The sequence below is a fragment of the Rhinichthys klamathensis genome, unplaced genomic scaffold (assembly GCF_029890125.1).
Source record: "Rhinichthys klamathensis goyatoka isolate OS25496 unplaced genomic scaffold, OSU_Roscu_1.1 h1tg000633l_1, whole genome shotgun sequence".
Lineage (NCBI taxonomy): Eukaryota > Metazoa > Chordata > Actinopteri > Cypriniformes > Leuciscidae > Rhinichthys > Rhinichthys klamathensis.
Genome location: NW_026607079.1, coordinates 525,001 through 550,000, shown reverse-complemented (window position 1 = coordinate 550,000; position 25,000 = coordinate 525,001). Strand labels below are relative to the sequence as shown.

Sequence of the window (25,000 nt, the reverse complement as noted above, 5' to 3'; positions counted from 1 at the left end):
ACTTAGGTCGCTGTCAATAATGACCCCGAGGTTCTGCACGGTTTCCACTGCCTCAAAACCTTTCATTCCCAATAATGTGGCAGTCTTTAGTCTTTGATCCTTTTTCCCAAAGATAATTACTTCAGTTTTGTCTGTGTTTAGTTAGTGGCCTTGTGAAAAACGACTTATGTCATCAACATTTAAAAAAAATTCTCAAACACTCCCTCATCTGCCATTTTTCATATTCCAGAGTTTTACTTTTGAACCTACAAATGACTCTTGTGAACACTGATTAATAATATTGTGTGTATATATATACACACACACACACAAGGGAAACTCGAAAAATGAGAATATCGTGCAAAAGTTCATTTATTTCAGTAATTCAACTTAAAGGTGAAACTAATATATTATATAGACTCATTACATGCAAAGTGAGATATTTCAAGCCTTTATTTGTTATAATTTTGATTATTATGGTTTACAGCTTATGAAAACCTTTTCACAATATTCTAATTTTGAATTTGGGGTTTTCATAAGATAAGCCATAATCATCACAATTATAACAAATAAAGGCTTGAAATATCTCACTTTGCATGTAATGAGTCTATATAATATATTAGTTTCACCTTTTAAGTTGAATTACTGAAATTGCACGATATTCAAATTTTTGAGTTTCACAATTTTTTTTAATATCTTAAAATATTTAATTATTATTATATTGTATTATGTTAATTATATTATATTAACATGGTTAAAAGCATAGTATACATTTCAACATTAAAATATTAAAAATAATAATTATATTCAATATTTTATTAATAATTAAATAAAAAAAATATATTAAGAATTAAATTAAATTATTATAAAAATATTATATTTAATATTTATTTATTTAAACATTTTGCTGTTGAAATGTGTACCATGCTTTAGACTATTAACCTCATGAGATTTCATATGAATTCAATACATTTCCCCAAATTTATAAGACAAACTTTATTCAAATAATTTCAGAATTTTTTGCCTCCTCTCTCAGCTGAAAAAAATATATATACTTGTTTTTAATATCTTACATTTTTTAATTTTATGTATTTTATTTTTAAGATTTTTATGTTGAAATGTGTACCACTCTTTTAACCATGCTAATTATTATATTGTATTATATTAATTATATTATATTAACATGGTTATAAGCATAGTATACATTTCAACATTAAAATATGAAAAAAAATCATATTCAATATTTTATTAATAATTAAATAAAAAATATATATTAAGAATTAAATTATTATACAAATATTATATTTAATATTTATTTATTTAAACATTTTGCTGTTGAAATGTGTACCATGCTTTAGACGATTAACCTCATGAGATTTCATATGAATTCAATACATTGCCCCAAATTTATAAGACAAACTTTATTCAAATAATTTCATAATTTTTTACCTCCTCTCTCAGCTGAAAAAAAAAAACTTGTTTTTAATATCTTACATTTTTCAATTTTATGTATTTTATTTTTAAGATTTTAATGTTGAAATGTGTACCACTCTTTTAACCATGCTAATTATTATATTGTATTATATTAATTATATTATACTAACGTAGTTATAAGCATAGTATACATTTCACATACATAGTATACAAAAAACTAAAATAATAAATTAAATAAAAAAATAGAAATAAATAAATAGTTATATTATATTTAATATGTTTAATTAATTAATTAGTTTTAATTAAAACATTTTGATCTTGAAATGTGAATTTTTAAAATTGAATTAATTTCCCCAAATTTATAAGGCACAAACTTTCTCAAATAATTTAACTTTTGTTTGTTTTCATTTGTAGCCTCCACTCTCCGCTGAAAACTCATCCCAGCCGTCCTCATCTGTAAACCTTTCTGGACCCAGTTATCCTCGCCAGACCCCAAACATGACCTTCAACCCCAGTCCTGAACCCTCAGATCCCAAGTTCAAAGGTCACACAGCAGAATACATCGGTGACTTCCATCCCTCTCTGAACCTCTCGTCCGGCATGACCCCGTACACTCAGCCGACGTCATTCAACACTGAGATCGCTCAGGAAAATCCTTACCCGGCAACCTGTCTCAGACACAGATATGCATCCAGCCAATCAGAGACCACGTCCACGGTCATCACACACACCGGCTCGGCCATGAGCGCGATCCCATCGGAAACCCAGCATGGACACGGATACTCCAGTGTTGCTGAGATGTTTCCGTCTTCCACCTGCATGTCTTTGAGTTACGAGCCCATAAACGTGTCTCCGCCGTCGGGCGTTCTCTCTCACTGCTTCTCTGTGCCACAACAAGTGGGCGTGGCTTCTGGCAGGGGGAAGCACAAACACAAGACTGGAGGAGCCCCATTGGTTCCCATGGCGATGACCTCATCTGTAGCCCCGCCCACTCAGACAAGCTGCCTGGCCAATCTGCTCTCTTCCAGATCTCATGAGCGTATGTACATGTTTGATTCATTTTTTTCTACTTGGCCTTATTCAATTTGTTTAGCATGTTCAAAACAATTAAAGCTTATATGAACCAGTGTTGGTTTTAACTAAATCTGAAACTCTCTGCTAATCGTATTAAAGCTGAAAAAAAAAAGATTTTTAATGTTTTTAAAAGAAGTCTCTTATGTTCACCAAGGCTGCATTTATTTGATAAAAAAACTAACATTGTTAAATATTATGACAATTTGAATATATTTTGAAGTGTAATTTATTTCTGTGATCAAAGCGTCATTACTCCAGTCTTCAGTGTCACATGATCCTTCAGAAATCACTCTAATATGATGATTTTCTGCTCAATAAACATTTATTATAATTATCAATGTTGAAAACAGTTATGTACAATTTTTTTCAGGATTCTTTGATGAATAGAAAGTTCAAACAGCATTTATCGGAGTCAGTAAGGATTTTTCTTTTCTTTTTTTCGTTGGGAAATAAAATAAATCAATACTTTTATTCATTAAGGATGCATTAAAGTTACAGTAAAGACATTTATAATGTTACAAAATATTATATTTCAAATAAATGCTGTTCTTTTGAACTTTTTGCTCATCAAAGAATCCTGAAAAGACACAAAATTTCCACAAAAATATGAAGCAGCATAACTGTTTTCAACATTGATAATAATCATAAATGTATATTGAGCATCAGATCATCATATTAGAGTGATTTCTGAAGGATCATGTGACACTGAAGACTGGAGTAATGATGCTGAAAATTCAGCTTTGATAACAGGAATAAATTATATTTTAAAATATATTCACATAGAAAACAATTACATTAAATTGTCATAATATTTAACAGTATTACTGTTTTTTTGTTGTATTTTTAATCAAATAAATGCAGCCTTGGTGAGTATAAGAGACTTCTTTATAAAAACATTAAAAAATCTTACCGATCCCAAACTTTTGAACGGCAGTGTATATGTAATATAATAAAAAACTTTATATCTCTAGGAAAAACATCATTGAGTTTTGATGCTCCTTCAACGGGATTAAAAGGCCACAGACCAACATCACCCATCTCTCCGGTAAGATCCTCTGATAGCTCAATAAAACCTTCACAGCACACTGTAAAACAAGTGAAATAACACAACCAAACTGAAGGGCTGTCACTTTTGTGAATAAATCCTGTTCAATTGAGACGTAAGTTTTCATTGAATCGATTGTAAAATCGATTTTCCATGTCTAAAGACGTTTCCATTTTCATCACCAAATACAGGCAAATCCACGGACACCTAACAGGCATTAGGACAAGCGTAAAGAGGGCGCTTGAGACGCGCAAGTCAGCAATATTTCTGATGATTTATTGGCGTGAAGTTTCAGCACAATGACAAACAGGAGCGCAACATTCAGGGATTGAGATTAACACCTCGACTCGCCAAATGCGGGTAAAAATTACCTTTGGTGGGAAACGCTGTCAAATCACGAGCCAATCTGGCGTGTTTCTGTGTTTACTCACTTTGCTCTGGAAGTTCGCGTAAGACAAATCTGCGCGGATTTAGCAACTGAGTCCTCATGATATATTAAATACAGCGTATCGCAGAATCTGTGCATTTCTGGCTTACTTGAACACACACGTCACTAAGCAACAAATAACGGCGCGCTTGTTCACTTGCATTAAAGCAATAGCGAATATTAAAATAGCATTTGGTGAACAGAACACCTTGTTATTTTCCAACATCCTACATGTTCGGTGTCCTGTATTGATCTGTCCACCTAAAACACATTTTTGGTAAAAAAAAAAAAAAAAAAGGCAGTTAAAAATGATTCCCTATTTTCTTTTTCGAAACTTGTGTTGGTTGGAGAAGGGTTTTCCTGCACAACCGGAGGCTGCAGTTTCAGGACCCCAGTTTTCTGTCTCAGCGCTACCTACTGAACTGGATCACCAAAAACACTCATGTAACCCCTTTTGCGGCAAAGATCACAGACGGCCCCAGATTATTGTTGTTCAACATTCATTATTCGTTAAAACATATCACACTCATTACTTATTTGATCTGGACAAACTGAGCATCATTAGAAACAGTGTTTCTCCTACCATTGTTTTGGGGGGGGCGGCCCGCCCCCCCAAAACGACCCCCCGCCCCCCCTAAAATGCTGACGAAATCCAGTCATAAAAAAGGAATTTAGTGTATAACGCGGAATTTCACGGAATTTGTAAATTTGAGGAATAAATAGAAAGCAGTTCAGTACACTTGAAATCAAATCGCGATGTAGACTAGTGTGTGTGAATATTAAAACACAAAGACTATTTAAATACGAATCCTGCATGTTCTGTGTGAATGAATGGTGCCGCCGACGCGCAGTTTCATTTACCACACGCACACACACACACACACACACACACACACACTGAAGCACGTGTGACGCTTGCGCTGTTTTTTTGGCTCTCCAGGCTCTAGATCCACTCTGAAAGTCACTTCGTAATCATTTAACCGCTTCATTTGAGAAAAACTATCATCATGACATAAACACACAAACTCAAAAGGTCTTCACGGCAACCCGTCAAAATAAAAGTCCCATTTAACTTGACAGAAATATATTACTTTTGTACATTAGAATGGGCTCTATGCACGGCGGTATTTCCGCTGAAGATCTAAGGATGCTGGATTACTTCCGCCGATCGTAGAGTCCAATGCTATACCGAGAATTTATATTGGTTTTTATACTCTATTGCTATACTAAAGAAACGTTAGTCACAAAAACAGACAAAACAGACACCCCTCATTTTGTTTATGCTTCTGTGTTTATTATATTAAATAAACATAACTATATATAAAATTACATCTAAACGTATTAAAGTTTCGTTTCAAAGACGAGAGGACAGTAAATTTTGAAGACTCTGCCATAATCCCGTTTTCCTCGGTTTTCCTCCGCTTTAAATCTCCCCAACCGGAAACGCAAGAGCATCCTTGCGTCAAACGCGGAAGTTATGCGTGCATATAGCCCATTTAGATATGTCCCAATGTAATAATACACTAACACTAATCCAAATAAATTTTGAAATTTAAGGCATAATCCATGTTTTAATTTTAACAGTAAAGCTCATTGTGCAGCAAGTTATTTGACAAAAAGTTTATTTAATTTCATATGATTAAAATTGATGATAAATGATAAAATTTGTGTTTTATGGCTTCATTTTATTACCAGAAAAAACACAACACAGAATTAGTGTGACATTTTTTTTCATATATATATAAAAAAAAAAAGTTGTATAAGTTTAATGATTCATAATACATGATTTCAATTAATTAGACATGCTTTTTGATTGCAAAAAAAATGTACACAACGTATCCGTAACACGCCCGCTCCGCAACACTAGCAGCCCCCCCCCCCCCCCCCCCCCCCCCTGAAAAAAATCCTAGGGGAAACACTGAGAAAGATTTAAGACTCCAGCTTCGATAGTTGACCACTGTTATAAAACTGGTTTGCAGTGACATTAATTTCTTAATTTATGACAGGAGAGCAAAATTATTAATCTGTAAAGTTCGTTATTTTGAATAGAAATCATCACTCATAAAGCAGTCATTCACGTCTTCTCCGGTTTATTTGTGTTAAAGCCTCAACAATGGTCCTTTTGGTCACAACATGTGATTTTTGACACTATAGTGATAGTGTCCTGTCCAATCAACAAAGAAAAGCATACATTGGAGGTAAAAATATGGGTCTAGAGGCCGGAATAATATTTCAATGTGACTTTTTCAGAGATTTTTCGAGTTTATTTGAGCTAAATATGACTATGATAATAGATTTAACATGGAAATGGACTTAAAATAAGAAGAATATATCAGAATTGGATTCCTTGTATCAAAAAAAGTAGAAAAAAATACATTATACAACAATTTAAGACTAAAGGAAGCTGAGATATAACCTTTTCTCTTTTCGGCGGGGGCCAATTTGGATTTTATGGATAACTGCCACTAGGGGGACCACCCCAACTTGTATCCATGGTTTTTTGAAAACCTTAGGCCTATACCTAACACCCTGCCAAAAATAAAAAACTTTTCCAGAAGTGCCCAATTTTCATGAATTGCATCCTAGCTAGCATATAAAATGCTAAATATAACATATTTCAACATCTTTTTTGAACTTAATTCCATTTTAAACCGCGACAGGAATATGATACAAATACTCGATGGTGGTTTAAAGTGAGCTTTAAGTAAAAGTGTAATATTAATATTTTAAATTGTGTCATGTAGCTTGATGCTACTTGCTCTAATCCACCTGCTGCAGGAGCTTTTCTATTCTATAATCTTATTTGTTAAAATATAAATATATTTTTCTAACAAGAGTTAAGATAATAGGTGGACCACCTGGATCCTATAACTGCGGTCCTGAAACCGCTGCCGCCGCTATATCATCCAGTTCGGTAGGTGGTGCTGTCATAAAAAAGTAGGGTCCTGGAACTGGGGTCCTAGAACTGGGGTCCTAGAACTGGGGTCCTAGAACTGGGGTCCTGGAACTGCAGCCTCCGGTTGTGCAGGAACATACTACTGGTTGGTTGGTCCGATCGATTGTGCAATTGATTTTCGGATGTAAAGTGACAGCCCTACCACACTGACAGACATTTAGACAAGTGACACTGTAGAAATTAGCTTTAATTATATATTTAGCTTTGATCACAGGAATATAATTACATTTTAAAATTTATTCACATGGAAAACGATTTTAATAATATTTCACAATATTACTGTTTTTACTGGGTTTTTATTTATTTTTTATAAATGCATCCTTGGTGAGCAGAAGAGTCTTCTTTTAAAATATTACAATATTTTAGTTTTTTTTTACTTGTAACATAACTTTTTCTGAAAACTCAAGTACACTAAAAAGACTTTCTTTTGAATATTGAACATGCAAAGTACACAACATAAATAATGAATAACCAAAAACATGGTGTCATCCAGATAACTCTTCATATCTTGGATGATATGAATGCATTTTTTTTATTTTATTTTTCATAACAGCCAAAAAGCAGCAGTCGTGGAGGATCACAGATTTCCCACAATGCCCCCTGGTCCTCTCCAGCCATCGCTCCTCTGTCACCGTTACACATGTCAGGCCACAGCGGCTCCTCACAGGGAAACACCATTTCATCTCTGCTCGCGCAACAAACGCCACTTCTCATCCCCAAAACAGAAAAACTCTCCCCGGTTCAAATGCACGCAAGTGACAGGACCAGTTTAACAGGTGTGTTGATTTGTGTGGTTTTAATGCATCTCGTCACACATATTTACAGCCATATAATATCACAGATAATAACTCAAGCATTGCGTTTTATTTCAAAAGTAATGAAATGTATGGAAGTTTGTGGAATAAAAAGATAAAGTTAAAGGGGTCATGATATGAGAAATCAAATTTGCCTTTATCTTTTGACATATAAGAGGTCTTTGTACCATTAAAACATCCTGCAAGTTTCATCATCATTACCGTCCTCCTCATTATAAACAAAGCATTTATGTAATCAAGCTTAAAAAACAGCTCATTTTGATATTGGGGAATCTGTGACGTAACACAGGCAAATGAATTTGCATATGCCCGCCTCCAGAGGAAGATATCGGCGAATAGTTATACATCATTACACCATAGGCCCCGCCCACTGCAGTTTAGTCGCTTAACGCTTTGCATTTGCCTTCACTGGATGTGTGTCGCATCAAAAGCATTATAATGATTGATGCTGTCTACACTAGCTGCATTTCCATTAGCAATTTGGGCAAAACGTTTGCGATATTTTCTAAATGTCAATAAAAAAATAACTATTACAAAATGCAACATTTCCATTAATATTATTATCACAGATAATAACTCAAGCATTGTGTTTTATTTCAAAAGTAAGAAAAAGTGGTAACACTTTACTTGAAGGGGTGTGCATAAGACTGACATGACACGTTCATAATCATGACATGACACGTTATGAACATGAAAGAGGTTTATGCATGTTTATGACAACTGACATTAAGTGTCGTTCGCTTAATTATGAAATTTTTATGCAAATATGACATTGTTTAAGATGTCTTTGTTATGACAACTTGACATAAACCAATACATCATAACCTGTCAGTGTCTTTGTCATGACAACTTGACATTACCAAGACAACACAACCTGTCATAAATATGTTATAAACATGACATAGCAGATTAATGATCAAACTTAAGAAACCACTTAGCTTTATGGGGTAACATTACATTGTACAGGTGGTTGGATTTGACATTAGCTGTCATGAGGCCATTATAACTGTGTCATGAATATTTTTCTTGTCCTCAACTACAGTGGTACAAATTTGAATGTGTCATTAAAATGTTATAATGGCCTCATTACAGCCAATGTCAAATCCAACCACCTGTACAATGTAATGTTACCCCATAAAGCTAAGTGGTTTCTTAAGTTTGATAATTAATCTGCTATGTCATGTTTATGGCAGGTTGTGTTGTCTTAGTAATGTCAAGTTGTCATGACAAAGACACTGACAGGTTATGATGTATTGGTTTATGTCAAGGTGTCATAACAAAGACATCTCAAACAATGTCATATTTGCATTAAAAATGTCATAATTGAGCGAATGACACTTAATGACAGTTGTCATAAACATGCATAAACCCTCCTTCATATTCATGACATATGTCATGTCATGATTATGAAGGTGTCATGTCAGTCTTATGAACAGTAATTCGGTGTTACCGAAAAAGTCGTGATTACCTTCTTAATTTTTTTTATGCCGTGGTTGAAATAAGCTTACATACAAATGTCTTGTGTGTTTTAGTTACTTTTTCAGGAAACATGGGGCAGACGTCACCTACGAATCCACCGGAGAAAAACCCGGAGGAGTTACCTGGAAAAGCCAAGATGGAGTCCACAAGAGTAAAATCACAAATCCACCCGCTGTGCATGTTTGTTTTATAACCCTTCGGCTTATGTTGTGTCGCTTATGTCGTGTTGTTTTCACAGACAGACACGCGACGGATCACACACATTTCTGCCGAGCAGAAGAGACGGTTCAACATCAAGCTCGGCTTTGACACGCTTCACAGTCTGGTGACCACTCTCAGTTCACAGCCGAGTATAAAGGTAACACTCACTTCAGTGACTACATCAGTCAGCGCTTGAGAAAAAGAAGTGTGCTTGCTTTTCAGCTTGCTTTTTCTCGATAAAACGATATCAAGAGTTCGATAAATGTTCGATAATGTTTATGCGCCAAAAGCGGAACGAAACTCATTTGAACGAGCTCAGTAGAGCAGACGCGTTTACTCTGATCGTCTCGCTCACGAGATCCAGTGAGAAGCGCTTGAGTTCAGCGAAGAACACTAATGTCTCAGTGATATAAACCAGTTTAAAGGCAGATGAAACAGCGCTGACAAACAGGAGAAACAGTGTGATACAGTCAGAATATGAATTGATACTGAATCCATTTACCATGGATTTACTGTAAGGTTAGCCTAGTAATATTAACTGCACCATGAAATGTGGGATATACATATTGAATTGTATTAGACAATGTTTTAAATGACTAATGGAATATAATTACAGTATTTAATAATGTATTTAGGCTACTTTTTTTTTCATACAAATACCATAGAAACCATAAAGTTACTTTTTGCCATGATAGTGAGATGCTAACTTATAGGCTATGCCTGGCTTTATCTGTGGTTATCATGATGTAAATGCATGATACTGGATGACCATAGGTTCATTTTAATAAAACTAAGAATATTACATTTTGCCAAATACAAATGTGGTAGTTACATTTTTTTTAACAGATGTTACTTTTTTTGTTAATGAACATAAATTTAACATAGTAGTATTAGCTTGAGTTAGGATGCAGATTTACTGTCAACTCACTGTCAAATATGCATTTCGAGACAAAACATGTAATATTAATATTGCAGCATGCACTGCAAACTGTGCTGAAGATACGGGCCATCAAAGTCAGGCAACACAAACCAGTTTCAAGACTTAATAATATCCCCCATTAGCACATGCAGAAACCAAGAAATATGTTTTTCTATTCAGATATTTATTTTGTTAAGGAAAAATGACAAATGATGTTCTACCTCAGATTTGTGAAATGTTCTCGTGTTTGGCAAGTGTTTGTCATGATATGTTCTGACAATAAAGAGTAGTTTAAAACCACAATTAACGCTCTGGTTTCTACAACTTTCACTTAGGAGCAAAAATCTGCCTTTAAACTTGAAAGAAATAAAGATTTGACATTTATCGTGATAATTATCGATATCGACTGATATAAAAAATTTATCGTGATAATTTTTTTGGGCCATATCAATATGCACTTGTTTTTTCAAATCTTAAAAGTACATTTTTGAAAACAACATGCAATTTAAAGGGATCATTTTCATTTTAGGGGTAACTAAGCCATAATTTACTCACCCTGGTGTTGTTCTAATGCCGCATGTCCTTCTTTCTTTTTTTCGGGCCGCTCACTATTGTCCTTATAATGGGAGTGAATAGCGACCAGTATATAGTTATTGTACATTATAATAGCGATTGTATAATACATACAATTTTTGGTTTGTTTTTCACCAAACTCTATCGTAAACCCCCAGAACATTTGGAGTATGGGACACGTGTCGCATCGGATCATTCTGTGATACTTGTGCATCTTTTTTTAAAGCTTGATGCCGGTCGCTATTCACTGAGCGCAAAAAATTCTCCTTTTGTGGTCCAAAAAAGAAAGACATTAGAACAACACCAGGGTGAGTAAATTATGACTAAATTTTAATTTTAGGATGAACTATTCCTTTAAGTGTCGGAAAACATTACATTCAGTTCGCGCTTAATTTAAAGTGGATCAAAACCTTTCGTCAAAGTTATATTGAGTTTTGAACAATACCCGTTCTTGTCTTAGGACAACTTTGATGAACTTTTTTGATCCACTTCAAATGTTGACTACTGTATATTATTTTCATGACAAGTACTCTTATTAAAGGACGCAGAAGTGTGCTTCTTTTTCACAAGGGACCAAAAGACTAGCCGTGCATTTTAGCTTCTGTTACTTCAGATTGATGCTGTTTGCAACCCTCAGCTTCACTAAGATTGAACGCATACAGAGATGATTACAGTCTCATAAGGTTCACTATTTTCAGTCGTGCGTCCTCAACCTCAGCCTAACGCTCGTACTCTCGTTCCCACTGGTCTCAGATCAGTAAGGCCACCACCCTGCAGAAGACAGCGGAGTACATCAGTAAGATGCAGCAGGAGAGAGCTCAACTCCACGAGGAGGCCCAGAGACTGAGAGACGAGATCCTGGTGCTCAACTCTGCCATCAAGTGAGTGCGCTTCAGCTGCGTTACCATTATGAGACTTCAACATTAATGTGTGGTGGGGATTGTTAGGGATGCACCGATTTGAAAACATTACAGATAACTGATCATTCTTTACAGGTGGAACTTGAAAAATTTGAATATCGTGCAATTTCAGTAATTCAACTTAAAAGGTGAAACTAATATATTATATAGACTCATTACATGCAAAGTGAGATATTTCAAGCCTTTATTTGTTATAATTGTGATGATTATGGCTTACAGCTTGGGGTTTTCATAAGCTGTAAGCCATAATCATCAAAATTATAACAAATAAAGGCTTGAAATATCTCACTTTCCATGTATTTATTTATTTTATTTATTTATTTGACATGGACATACAATTACATTGGACGAACCATATGCATTTGTTTAAGTGTTTTAGCACAAATGCTAATTTTCAACACCTGTCCACGGGAGGCTTTTGGAAATAAAATACAATAACAAAACTAGTAAGCAAAATAATACTAAAAATACTAACAGAAAAGGATAGCTAAAATATACCATATAATTACAGAGAAAAGAAAAAACAAATTGCATACATAAATTATAAAGCAGAAGCATCAGAGTCAGAGAATATCATTAGTTATTCATGCGAGCACTGCTGTTTAGTTTTTAGCCATTGTTTAAGTCCTCTGTTAAAAGCTTTGCCATCGGTCTCTAGTTTTAAATCAGTAGGCAAAGCTGATGAGTAATGTAATGAAAAAAGTAATGAGTCTATATAATATATTAGTTTCACCTTTTAAGTTGAATTACTGAAATTGCACGATAATCTAATTATTCGAGTTTCACCTGTATATTTGAAAGCTCATAACTGATATATTGGCCGATAAATCTAAATCCAAATTTTTATATAATTTTCGAGAGCCTGATTGCAAAAACAAAAGTCTCACCATTCAAATCCATGTCCCGAGCACACAATCATAATGATGTTCTCATTATAATTTTATGTAGCCGATATGACAGACTTGTGCTGTACATGTTGCATTTAACTGTATTTTACTTTTTTGAAGTGATTTCAATCATATTTCAAGAAATTCTAAACCATCAAGTGTGCTGAAGGAAATAATCCATTATTTATCGGCCAAATTTTCTTTTCTGGCCGATAATGATAACATATATCGGATAGACCAACGCTACTTTTGCGTCATCGAAGGGTAACGCCCCCTTTTAGGGGAAAACAAACGGATTTCCCTGAGAACAGATCTGCAAGGTTTCTTGATAGCAAAAATGGCACAAACTTAAAGAAGCTACTGGATACGGGGTTACAGAGGTGTCCCTTTGAAATGGTCGAAAACTGGATTAATGACCCCACGCAGTGGCCAAATATGGACTATTCAGACATCTACCACTATCTCGTGGAATCACCAAGTAAGTAACGTTAGCCTTTTTTTTTGTTGTCATTAACACTCACAGTATGACAAACGTCTCGGGTTACGTATGTAACCCTTGTTCCCTGAGAAAGGGAACGAGACACTGCGTCGGTGACGACACTAGGGGAACGCCCTTCAGCGTAGCGCGTCTGAATTCATGAATGAAATCGAATCCAATCCTATTGGCGTTGCGTAATGACGTAGCGAGTGACGGCATACACGGATGTGTACAAAGGCACGCCGGCACAAGCAAAGTCAGCTCTTTGCTATGAAGCAAGTGCTCCAAGCAGGGTGAGGTGTGGCGAACCGACGCAGTGTCTCGTTCCCTTTCTCAGGGAACAAGGGTTACATACGTAACCCGAGACGTTCCCTTTCGAGGGAACTCGAACTGCGTCGGTGACGACACTAGGGGAACGAGATACCCACTATACCACAACGAACCCTGCTCATCCTAGTGTGAAACTGACTTCAGGCACAACCTAGGACGAAAGCACTGGTGCACCGGGTGTAGAAGGAAGGTCCAGACTATAAAACCTCATGAATGTGTGCGGAGTGGCCCAGCCAGCCGCCTCACATATGTCATGAATAGGAACCCCTGAAAGGAGGGCTCTAGAAGACGCTATGCCTCTGGTCGAGTGAGCCCTCACAGCCATAGGTGAAGGCAAATTGCGCACCTGATAGGCCAGGGAAATAGTCTGAACGACCCAGTTGCTGATGGTTTGCTTAGAGGCGGGAAGCCCCTTTTTGGGCGACCCAAAACACACCAGCAACTGGTCCGCCGTCACATGAGGTGGAGGATGAAATGTCTGCAGAACCAAAGGCCGTGCCACATTAGATGGCACCTTGGGCAAATAGCCGGGCCTGGGGTGCAAGATGGCCTTAATTTTGCCTGGAGCAAACTCCAAGCACCCATTGGAAATAGAGAGCGCCTGGAGATCTCCTACCCTCCTCAGAGAAGTAATGGCCAACAAAAAGACCACCTTAAATGAAAGGTTCTTGGCCTCAGCCAACTCCAATGGTTCGAAGGGGGCCTCGGCCAGTCCTTCGAGAACCACTGCCAGGTCCCAAGAGGGAACCCTGGTGCGAGTCGCAGGTCTCATCCTCCAGGCTCCACGGAGGAAACGTACGACCAGGTGATGCCTCCCCAGAGGACCATCACTCAGAGGAGCGTGGAATGCCGCAATGGCAGCCACATAAACCTTGAGTGTGGACGGGGTAAGCCCGGCAGAAAAGCGGTCTTAGAGAAACTCCAGCACTGAAGCCACTGGGCAGTGAACTGGGTCCAAATCACGCTCTCTGCACCAAATGGAAAAAACATTCCACTTAAGGCCGTATAACTTCCTTGTGGAGGGAGCTCTGGAAGTGAGTATAGTTTCAACCACTTCTGCTGACAGGCCGGCTTCTAGGTACTGTGCCCCCTCAGGGGCCAGACCCACAGTTTCCACAGCTCGGGCCGAGGGTGGAGAACTGAGCCCCCCGCCTGAGACAACAGGTCCCTCCTCGGAGGGATCTGTCATGGCGGGCCCGCCAGAAGCAGGATGATGTGGCCGGCCGGCCAAAATGGGGCTACAAATAGTAGGCTGACCCCGTCCTGACGGACCCTTTCCAGAACTGCTGGGAGCAGAGCGATTGGGGGAAAGGCGTACAGACGCAGCCTCGGCCACGTCTGCACGATGGCATCCAACCCCAGCGGGGCTGGATGTGTGAGGGAGAACCACAGTGGACAGTGTGTCGTCTCTCGAGACGCAAATAGATCCACTTCCACTGGGCCAAACCTCTCGCATATTAACTCCACCACCTCAGGGTGGAGTCTCCATTCCCCGCGCCTCAGCCCCTGCCTCGACAGCATGTCTGCTCCCTGGTTCTGGTCCCCCGCGACATACATCGCCCTGAGAGACGACAGTCTCCGCTGGGACCACAGGAGGATCTGATGCGCCAGTCTGCACAGAGGGCGCGACCTCAGACCCCCCTGGCGGTTTAAATAGAACACCACTGACGTATTGTCGGTTCTCACGAGAACGTGGCTACCCTGGAGGTCTGGCAAAAAACTCCCCAGAGCTTGGAACACTGCCAACATTTCCAGGCAATTTATGTGCCAAGAGAAATGATGGTCCTGCCAGTGACCTCTCGAAAAGCAGCCTTCCATAACCGCGCCCCAGCCCGTGAGGGAGGCGTCTGTCGAAATAGATACCCGGCGACATAACGCTCCCAAATTGGGACCCTGGGACAGGAACCAAGGCTTCTTCCAAATTGATAGGGAACGAAGGCATCTGCGCGTAACCCTTATCAATCGGAATGGATTTCCCCTCGGGAAAAACCCCTTGGCTCTCAACCACCACTGTAAAGCTCTCATGTGTAGCAGGCCAGAAGGTATGACACTGGACGCTGCTACCCTGAGACCCAACACCCTCTGGAAGTGTTTTACTGTGATGGTGTGGCCTGGCTTCACCCTGGTTAGTGTGGTTAATATGGACTCGACGCGTGTAGGAGACATGTGTGCCTGCATCGTCGTTGAGTCCCATACCACCCCCAAGAACGTAGTTCGTTGGGCGGGTGAGGCCGAATGGAAGAACCCGATATTGGTAAGCTTCGCCCCCGAAAGCGAACCTCAGGAACTTCCTGTGAGATGGAAGGATGGAGATGTGAAAGTAGGCGTCCTTTAGATCTATCGTGACAAACCAATCCTCGGATTGGATTTGACTCACAATGATAATAGTGAGCATCTTGAACCTGAATCTCCTCAGAGACTGGTTCAGAAGCCTCAGATCTAAAACGGACGCAACCCTCCATCCTTTTTTGGAACTATGAAGTACCGGCTGTAGAACCCGGACCCCCTGACTGGTGGGGGAACACCTTTATGGCCCCCTTTTTCCAGCAGCGAGTGAGCTTCCTGTTCCAACACCAGACCCTGCTGTGGATCTATTGCAGTCCAAACCACCCCGTTGATACTTACCTTGGTGGGCGGATCCGGAACCGCAGCCTGTATCCAATTTCTGACAGTGTGCAGGACCCATGGAGAAATGTTCGTGAAGTTTTTGCCATGCCTCTGCGAAATTTTGCCATGCCTCAGCCCTCGGGGCTGGTGTCCAGTATTTTGCGCAAGTCCTTGACGGCACCCTGAAGCGGAAGACCGGCAGGGGAAAACCGACAACGACCCACAGTGTGCGAACCCGAACACTGACTGACTGCAAGCCTTTGGGGCAGACAGACCAGTGTGTGCTCGCTGGGAGCTAGCGTGTCCCGAAGCGTCAAAGACGGCGGGATACTGACGCCAGGGCCCGGCGAGAGAGGGGACCACAATCGCTCTCTCTCGGGGGGGGGGGGGGGGGGGGGACGGTCCTCAGATCCGTCTTCTCAGAAGGCTCTGGGCAAGAGCACCGCCTAGAGTCCGAAGCTCAGATATTAATATATATATATAAATATAAATATATGTATATATACAGTATATATATATATTTCCTAAGGGGGACCTCTAGAGCGATACTCTCCTTCAGATGGTAGGCTAAATTAAAATATCTAACCAAGTTTTAAAGTCAGATATGACTTTTAATTTCTTTAACTCCTCGGAATTAAATGCAGCCATACCACTGGATAAGTGAAAACACGGTCTGAATGGTAGGCTGTAGGAAATAAATGCAGCCAAAAAAACACCAGAATACTGTTTTATATTTAATTTAACAATCTCGTAACCTACACGCTGCCTCAGCAAACGCGAGATTCGAGACGTTATAATTTGGCTTTCATCCCTCGAGAAGAAAGACAACAGTATAATTATCAGATCGCGTGTGTCCATTTTATTGCAGACCCGTAACGCGCTGCCTTAGCAAACGCGAGATTCGAGTCATACACAATAAATTTGCCTTTCATCTCTCGAGAAGAAAGTCAACAGGCGCGAGGCTGAGACACCCGAAACGGACGTGTGCGGCGAGTTTTTTTTTTTTTTTCTCAATGAACACAGCCAGCACCCTCAGGAGCTGATCGTTCATGCCTCGCACCCACACAGGAAGCTGTAAAGTAGACTCGTAACCTATGCTGCCTCGGCAAACACTAGATCCGAACTACTAGATTCTGTATTGCAAGGCAACTTAAAACCTACGTGCTGCCTCAGCAACGCGAGATCCAGCCACAGAATCTTATTGAAAAATACACTTGAAATCTAAGCGCTGCCTCGGCAAACGCGAGACCCGAGCTACTAGATTCTGAATTGCAAGGCAAACCTTAGACCCACGCGCTGCCTCAGCAAACGCGAGATCCCAGACACAGAATCTTATTGCAAAGTACACTCGTAATCTAAGCGTTGCCTCGGCAAACGCGAGATCCGAGCTACTAGATTCTGTATTGCAATGCAGACTTAAACAGGACATACAACACCAAATAGGACAGATTGTTCCACACATACACAGAGCGCTTGCTGAATAGCAAAAAGCTGACTTTGCTTGTGCCGGCGTGCCTTTGTACACATCCGTGTATGCCGTCACTCGCTACGTCATTACGCAACGCCAATAGGATTGGATTCGATTTCATTCATGAATTCAGACGCGCTACGCTGAAGGGCGTTCCCCTAGTGTCGTCACCGACGCAGTTCGAGTTCCCTCGAAAGGGAACTAGACGATAAGGCCATGTCACTTGGATCATATTTAACTTGATTTTAAGCTATTGACATAGTTTTGTTGTCGACTAGCTATACTAGTTAGAAAGACGAAGCTGCTAGCAGCTAACGTGATTAGCTCTCACAAGGCACGCTACCTTGGCTGTTAACTGATTTTACTGTTGAAATAGTGGCAGGCTAGGACTAAAGTGGACTTGGCTGGTTTCTGCTTGTGTCTAGAAAGTGCTTTAGGCCTATAAGACTTTTCGACGACCACTGCTCTTGGCTACATGTAACAAAACGAACGGCAGTAGATCAAGCCTTCTAGGCTAGATAGGATAGCGTAATGTTACAACATCCAAATTGATAGCCCCGTACATACATACATTGGTCCGATACATATTTTGCCGTACACTGTAAACCTTTTTACAACTTTCAAAGTCCTAGCTAGCACTTTCTAGACACAAGCAGAAACCAGCCAAGTCTACTTTAGTCCTAGCCTGCCACTATTTCAACAGTATAGTATAGCTAGTCGACAACAAAACTATCTAAATAGCTTAAATCAAGTTAAATATGATTCAAGTGACATGGCCTCATCGTCTAGTTTGTCATACTGTGAGTGTTAATGACAAAAAAAATAGGCTACTTACTTGGTGATTCCATGAGATATTGGTAGATGTCTGAATAGTCCATATTTGGCCACTGCGTGGGGTCATTAATCCAGTTTTCGACCATTTCAAAGGGACACCTCTGTAACCCTGTATCCAGCAGCTTCTTTAAATACCGCTCACGGTCCTCGGCCGGCAAAACACAAGAAACTTAGCAGATCTAGAGCGAGTTCTGTTCTCAGGGGAATCCGTTTGTTTTCCCCCAAAAAGGGGCGTTACCCTTCGATGACGCAAAAGTATCGTTGGTCTATCGGTCGATACTGATATGGTGGCTGATATATCGTGCATCTCTAGTGATTGTATATGAACTGTTTGTGTGTAGTGTGTGTCAGCAGCAGCTTCCGGCCACAGGCGTCCCAATAACACGACAGCGATTCGACCACATGAGAGAGAAGTTCAGAGAGTATGTGAGGGCTCAAACGCTGCAGAACTGGAAGTTCTGGATTGTATCCTACAAAGCTTTGTGTCTCTTCCTAATCTGAAACATAAACACCCCAAAATGAAAACTCCCTCATCATTTACTCTCCTTCCCTGATGTACATGACTTTCTTTCTTCAGATAAACACAAACAAAGATTTTTATTGAATTATCTGTGAGTCCTTATAATGCCATTGAATGGCTGCCATTCAGAGAAAATTTGGTCACACTTTACAATAAGGTTCATTAGTTAACATTAGCTAATGTATTAACTAACATGAACTAACAATGAGCAATACATTTGTTACCGTATTTATTAATCTTTGTTAATGTTACTTAATAAAAATACAGCTGTTCATTGTTTGTTCATGTTAGTTCACAGTGCATTAACTAATGTTAACACAACCTTTGATTTTAATAATGTATTAGTAAATGTTGGGATTAATAACTAAGATTAGTAAATGCTGAAGAAGTATTGTTCATTCTTAGTTCATGTTAACTAAGGTAGTTAACTAATGTTAACTAATGAACCTTATTGTAAAGTGTTACCGAAATTTTTTATAATTTTAAAATAAAAACAATCAAAACAAAACACTTACAGATGAAACTCGAAAAATTTGAATATCGTGCAAAAGTTCAGTAATTCAACTTAAAAGGTGAAACTAATATATTATATAGACTCATTACATGCAAAGTGAGATATTTCAAGCCTTTATTTGTTATAATTGTGAGGATTATGGCTTACAGCTTATGAAAACCCCAAATTCAAAATTATAATATTGTGAAAAGGTTTTCATAAGCTATAAGCCATAATCATCACAATTATAACAAATAAAGGCTTGAAATATCTCACTTTGCATGTAATGAGTCTATATAATATATTAGTTTCACCTTTTAAGTTGAATTACTGAAATAAATGAACTTTTGCACCATATTCAAATTTTTCGAGTTTCACCTGTACTTTAAAAAAGATAAAAATATATTTTATTTGTTTAACTGCATGTCATGTGACCATTTACCGATATCAGAGAACAGTTAACTTAATATTATTATTAATTTATTATTATAATTAGCTTAATTTTATTGACCTAACTTGATATTTTATTATTTCAGGGGATCCAGATTACATGTAATCATTTACTACCCAGCAACTGTTGATTGATTACATTAAGAATTCCTTATATTTTGTACATAATAAGATTTCTGAAATGTTATGTTTAATAATGCAAATTAGGCATTATCTAAATTAAATATGCACGCATTTGCATACATTTACAGAACAGAAATCTGAACATTGGATAAATTCATTTTGTTGACATGTTAAAGTCAAAGGTTTTTACAGAGGGGATTGTCTATCACTCCATCAATCAGAAAATACTGTCAATGTTTATAGGAATGTTATATAAATCAGGTGATTTATATATATATATACAATGTGTTTGCCTGTAGTGTCTCGCCTTAAAGGGTTCGTTCACCCCAAAATGTAAACTCTGTCAGTAATTACTCTCCCTCATGTTTTTTCAACCCCGTAAGACTTTCGTTCATCTTCGGAACACAAATTAAGATATTTTTGATTAAATCTGAGAGCTGGATCACTCCTCCATAGGCTTCTAAGGGATTGAAACTTGCCTGCCCAGAAAAGTTATTAAAGACATCGTTAAAATAGTCCGAGTGACTATAGTGGCTCAACCTTAAGTTTATCAAGCGACGAGAATACTTTCACATCACACACATGACCAGCGTCGGCCAATAGTAAGCCTGCATGTGATGTATAACCCAGAAGCGCTGCGCTGTAACACTACGATAACTCACTCGAGGCCCACAGAGAAGGAAATGAATAGTTGAATAAAGTCGTTGTTTTTGTTTGTTTTTATGCGCAAAAAAAGTATTCTCATCGCTTGATAAACTTAAGGTTGAGCCACTATAGTCACTCGGACTATTTTAACGATGTCTTTAATAACTTTTGGGCCGGCCAGTTTCGATCCCTTAGAAGCCTATGGAGGAGTGTTCCAGCTCTCAGATTTAATCAAAAATATCTTAATTTGTGTTCCGAAGATGAACGAAAGTCTTACGGGGTTGGAACAACATGAGGGCGAGTAATTATTGACAGAGTTTTCATTTTGGGGTGAACTAACCCTTTAAGCATCCAAAACATCTGTTCTGGTCCTATTAGCAGGATTAACTCTGTTAAAATGCAAGTCGTCCACATCTTCATATTTTCCTGAGCGGAAGCCGTTCCCGTAGTTCAGCATCATCATCGAGCCGCTGTTCGAGTCGTTTAACGGTATGGTGTCCACAGCGAGTGTGGATGACCTGTGTCGCAGCACTCTCTCCTGGCTGGACCAGCACTGCTCTCTGCCCGCGCTCAGACCCAGTGAGTGTCCAGCACCTCCACACCTCTACACCTGTTCACCTGTTCACCTCTACACCTGTTCACCTGTTCACCTCTACACCTGTTCACCTGTTCACCTCCACACCTGTTCACCTGTTCACCTCTACACCTGTTCACCTGTTCACCTCTACACCTGTTCACCTGTTCACCTCCACACCTGTTCACCTCTACACCTGTTCACCTCCACACCTGTTCACCTTCACACCTGTTCACCTCCAAACCTGTTCACCTGTTCACCTCCACACCTGTTCACCTCCACACCTGTTCACCTCTACACCTGTTCACCTGTTCACCTCCAAGCCTATTCACCTGTTCACCTCCACACCTCTACACCTGTTCACCTCCACACCTCTACACCTGTTCACCTGTTCACCTCCACACCTGTTCACCTCCACACCTCTACACCTGTTCACCTGTTCACCTCCACACCTGTTCACCTCCACACCTCTACACCTGTTCACCTGTTCACTTCCACACCTGTTCACCTCCACACCTCTACACCTGTTCACCTCCACACCTCTACACCTGTTCACCTCTACACCTGTTCACCTCCACACCTGTTCACCTCCACACCGTTCACCTCCACACCTGTTCTCCTGTTCACCTCTACACATGTTCACCTCTACACCTGTTCACCTCCACACCTGTTCACCTGTTCACCTCCACACCTGTTCACCTCTACACCTGTTCACCTCCACACCTGTTCACCTCCACACCTCTACACCTGTTCTCCTGTTCACCTCTACACCTGTTCACCTCCACACCTGTTCACCTCCACACCGTTCACCTCCACACCTGTTCTCCTGTTCACCTCTACACATGTTCACCTCTACACCTGTTCACCTCCACACCTGTTCACCTGTTCACCTCCACACCTGTTCACCTCTACACCTGTTCACCTCCACACCTGTTCACCTCCACACCTCTACACCTGTTCACCTCCACACCTCTACACCTGTTCACCTCTACACCTGTTCACCTCCACACCTGTTCACCTCCACACCGTTCACCTCCACACCTGTTCTCCTGTTCACCTCTACACATGTTCACCTCTACACCTGTTCACCTCCACACCTGTTCACCTGTTCACCTCCACACCTGTTCACCTCCACACCTGTTCACCTCCACACCGTTCACCTCCACACCTGTTCTCCTGTTCACCTCTACACATGTTCACCTCTACACCTGTTCACCTCCACACCTGTTCACCTGTTCACCTCCACACCTGTTCACCTCCACACCTGTTCACCTGTTCACCCTCAGACTGCACAGTCACCGTAGCGCCAGCCTTTCACTCGCACAAGGAGATGTGTGCAGGTGTACAGGTGAAACTCGAAAAATTTTAATATCGTGCAAAAGTTCATTTATTTCAGTAATTGAACTTAAAAGGTGAAACTAATATATTATATAGACTCATTACATGCAAAGTGAGATATTTCAAGCCTTTATTTGTTATAATTTTGATGATTATGGCTTACAGCTAATGAAAACCCCAAATTCAAAATTGGAATATTGTGAAAACGTTTTCATAAGCTATAAGCCATAATCATCAAAATTATAACAAATAAAGGCTTGAAATATCTCACTTTGCATGTAATGAGTCTATATAATATATTAGTTTCACCTTTTAAGTTGAATTACTGAAATAAATGAACTTTTGCACCATTTTCAAATTTTTTGAGTTTCACCTGTATATACGGTATTTTCACCTGCTAGAAATGCATGCTCGGTTTGTAAGTAAAGTAAACAGTGATTACAAGGCATTTGGTTTAATTTCTTCACTCATTTAATTTCATTGCTATCTAATTGATGGCTAGTCTATTCTTGGGCTATGGTTTTTAGACGTCTATTACATTTTCACTGACAGCCCAAATTTTGCTTTGTTTCAGCCTAGACGTCATGGCTGTGTTGATTAATAGTTAAATGTATCATATTATTGCATTTAATTATACCTTATGATGTTATATAAATAATAACAAAACAATATATACACTACCATTCAAAATTCTCTTATGCTCACGAAGGCTTAAATTGTTTGATCAAAATTACAAGTTACTTAAAGTAATTAATTACTAGCTACTAATTGAATTGATAGTGTAATTATAATACTGTACTAATTAATCTCTTTAAAAATTACTTCTTATTACTAGTTACTTTCTAAATCCCATATCAGTCAGGCTCTGTTAATTCCGTTTAATAATAAATAACATAAAATTGCATAAATTATTCTTGAACTGACCGACGTATTTAAAGGGAGAAGGTTAAATTAAAAGGATACATTTTATCATTAGAAATTAAATTTTGATAGTGATATTTATATTTATATAGAATTTTTCTATACTCTCTATACAGTATTTAATGCAATTGCATGAAAAATAGGTGTAATTAAATTACTTAGTGATGCATTTCACCCATCGCTGATAGTAATACAGAATTGAACTGACCACACCAGTGTGTTTATATCCAATATATGTGAACCTGCTTCTTTTTTTTTTCTTTTTTTTTCTTCTCTTCTCCTGGAAACATTTTTAATGTGAAAAGTTAATGTGTTTTTTTTTTTTTTTTTTACTTTTTGTAAATAATAGACCTTAAAAGTCAAAGTCTCTCTCTCAAGTTTTGGAAAAAGAAAGAAAAAAATGGCAAATTGTTAACTTAGTTATTGGAAAAGCGAAAATTGCTATTTATCTGACAAGAAAGGAAAAAATGTAGGTCGGGATGTAGTACAAGTTTTTAAGAGTTTTAATGAATGTAAGATTTAAATTTTTATTTTTATTTATTTTATAAAACTTAAGAGTATAGCGGAATTCGAAAATGTATGGAATTATAAAGAAATGTGCTTAAAGGATGGTGAATACATTTTTGCTAAATGTGTTGAGTAAAGTGTATGTTTATTAATTGTTTTAAAATTATTTAATAAAGGGTTGTAACCCCCCCCCCCCCCCCCCCCCCCTCTCTCTCTCTCTCTCTCCCTCTCTCTTTCCAGCTGTTTTGAGTTCACTCCGTCTGCTCAGCACCTCCACATCAATCCTCTCAGATCCCAGTCTGGTTCCCGAACAGGCCATCCAGGCTGTCAGTCACGGATATACATCCCTCAGCTACAGCCAATGACATTCATCCCTCGGCTACAGCCAATGACATTCATCCCTCAGTTACAGCCAATGACATTCATCCCTCAGCTACAGCCAATGACATTCATCCCTCGGCTACAGCCAATGACATTCATCCCTCAGTTACAGCCAATGACATTCATCCCTCAGCTACAGCCAATGACATTCATCCCTCGGCTACAGCCAATGACATTCATCCCTCGGCTACAGCCAATGACATTCATCCCTCATCTACAGCCAATGGCATTCATCCCTCAGCTACAGCCAATGACATTCATCCCTCGGCTACAGCTAATGACATTCATCCCTCGGCTACAACCAATGACATTCATCCCTCGGCTACAGCCAATGACATTCATCCCTCGGCTACAGCCAATGACATTCATCCCTCATCTACAGCCAATGACATTCATCCCTCGGCTACAGCCAATGACATTCATCCCTCGGCTACAACCAATGACATTCATCCCTCGGCTACAGCCAATGACATTCATCCCTCAGCTACAACCAATGACATTCATCCCTCGGCTACAACCAATGACATTCATCCCTCATCTACAGCCAATGACATTCATGCCTCGGCTACAACCAATGACATTCATCCCTCGGCTACAGCCAATGACATTCATCCCTCGGCTA

At 39.1% G+C, this 25,000-nt stretch overlaps 1 protein-coding gene across 1 annotated transcript in view; it reads left to right on the top strand.

Annotated features, from left to right (window-relative positions):
* LOC130076198 (carbohydrate-responsive element-binding protein) overlaps positions 1 to 25,000 on the top strand; it is a 62,946-nt gene that overhangs the window by 36,588 nt on the left and 1,358 nt on the right. The window contains exons 9-17 of the mRNA XM_056241191.1: positions 1,828 to 2,452; positions 3,459 to 3,532; positions 7,469 to 7,691; positions 9,263 to 9,360; positions 9,448 to 9,567; positions 11,656 to 11,783; positions 18,768 to 18,891; positions 21,107 to 21,236; positions 24,238 to 24,335. Of these exons, the coding sequence (XP_056097166.1) occupies positions 1,828 to 2,452; positions 3,459 to 3,532; positions 7,469 to 7,691; positions 9,263 to 9,360; positions 9,448 to 9,567; positions 11,656 to 11,783; positions 18,768 to 18,891; positions 21,107 to 21,236; positions 24,238 to 24,335 (1,620 nt within the window). The remainder of the gene's footprint in view (positions 1 to 1,827; positions 2,453 to 3,458; positions 3,533 to 7,468; positions 7,692 to 9,262; positions 9,361 to 9,447; positions 9,568 to 11,655; positions 11,784 to 18,767; positions 18,892 to 21,106; positions 21,237 to 24,237; positions 24,336 to 25,000) is intronic.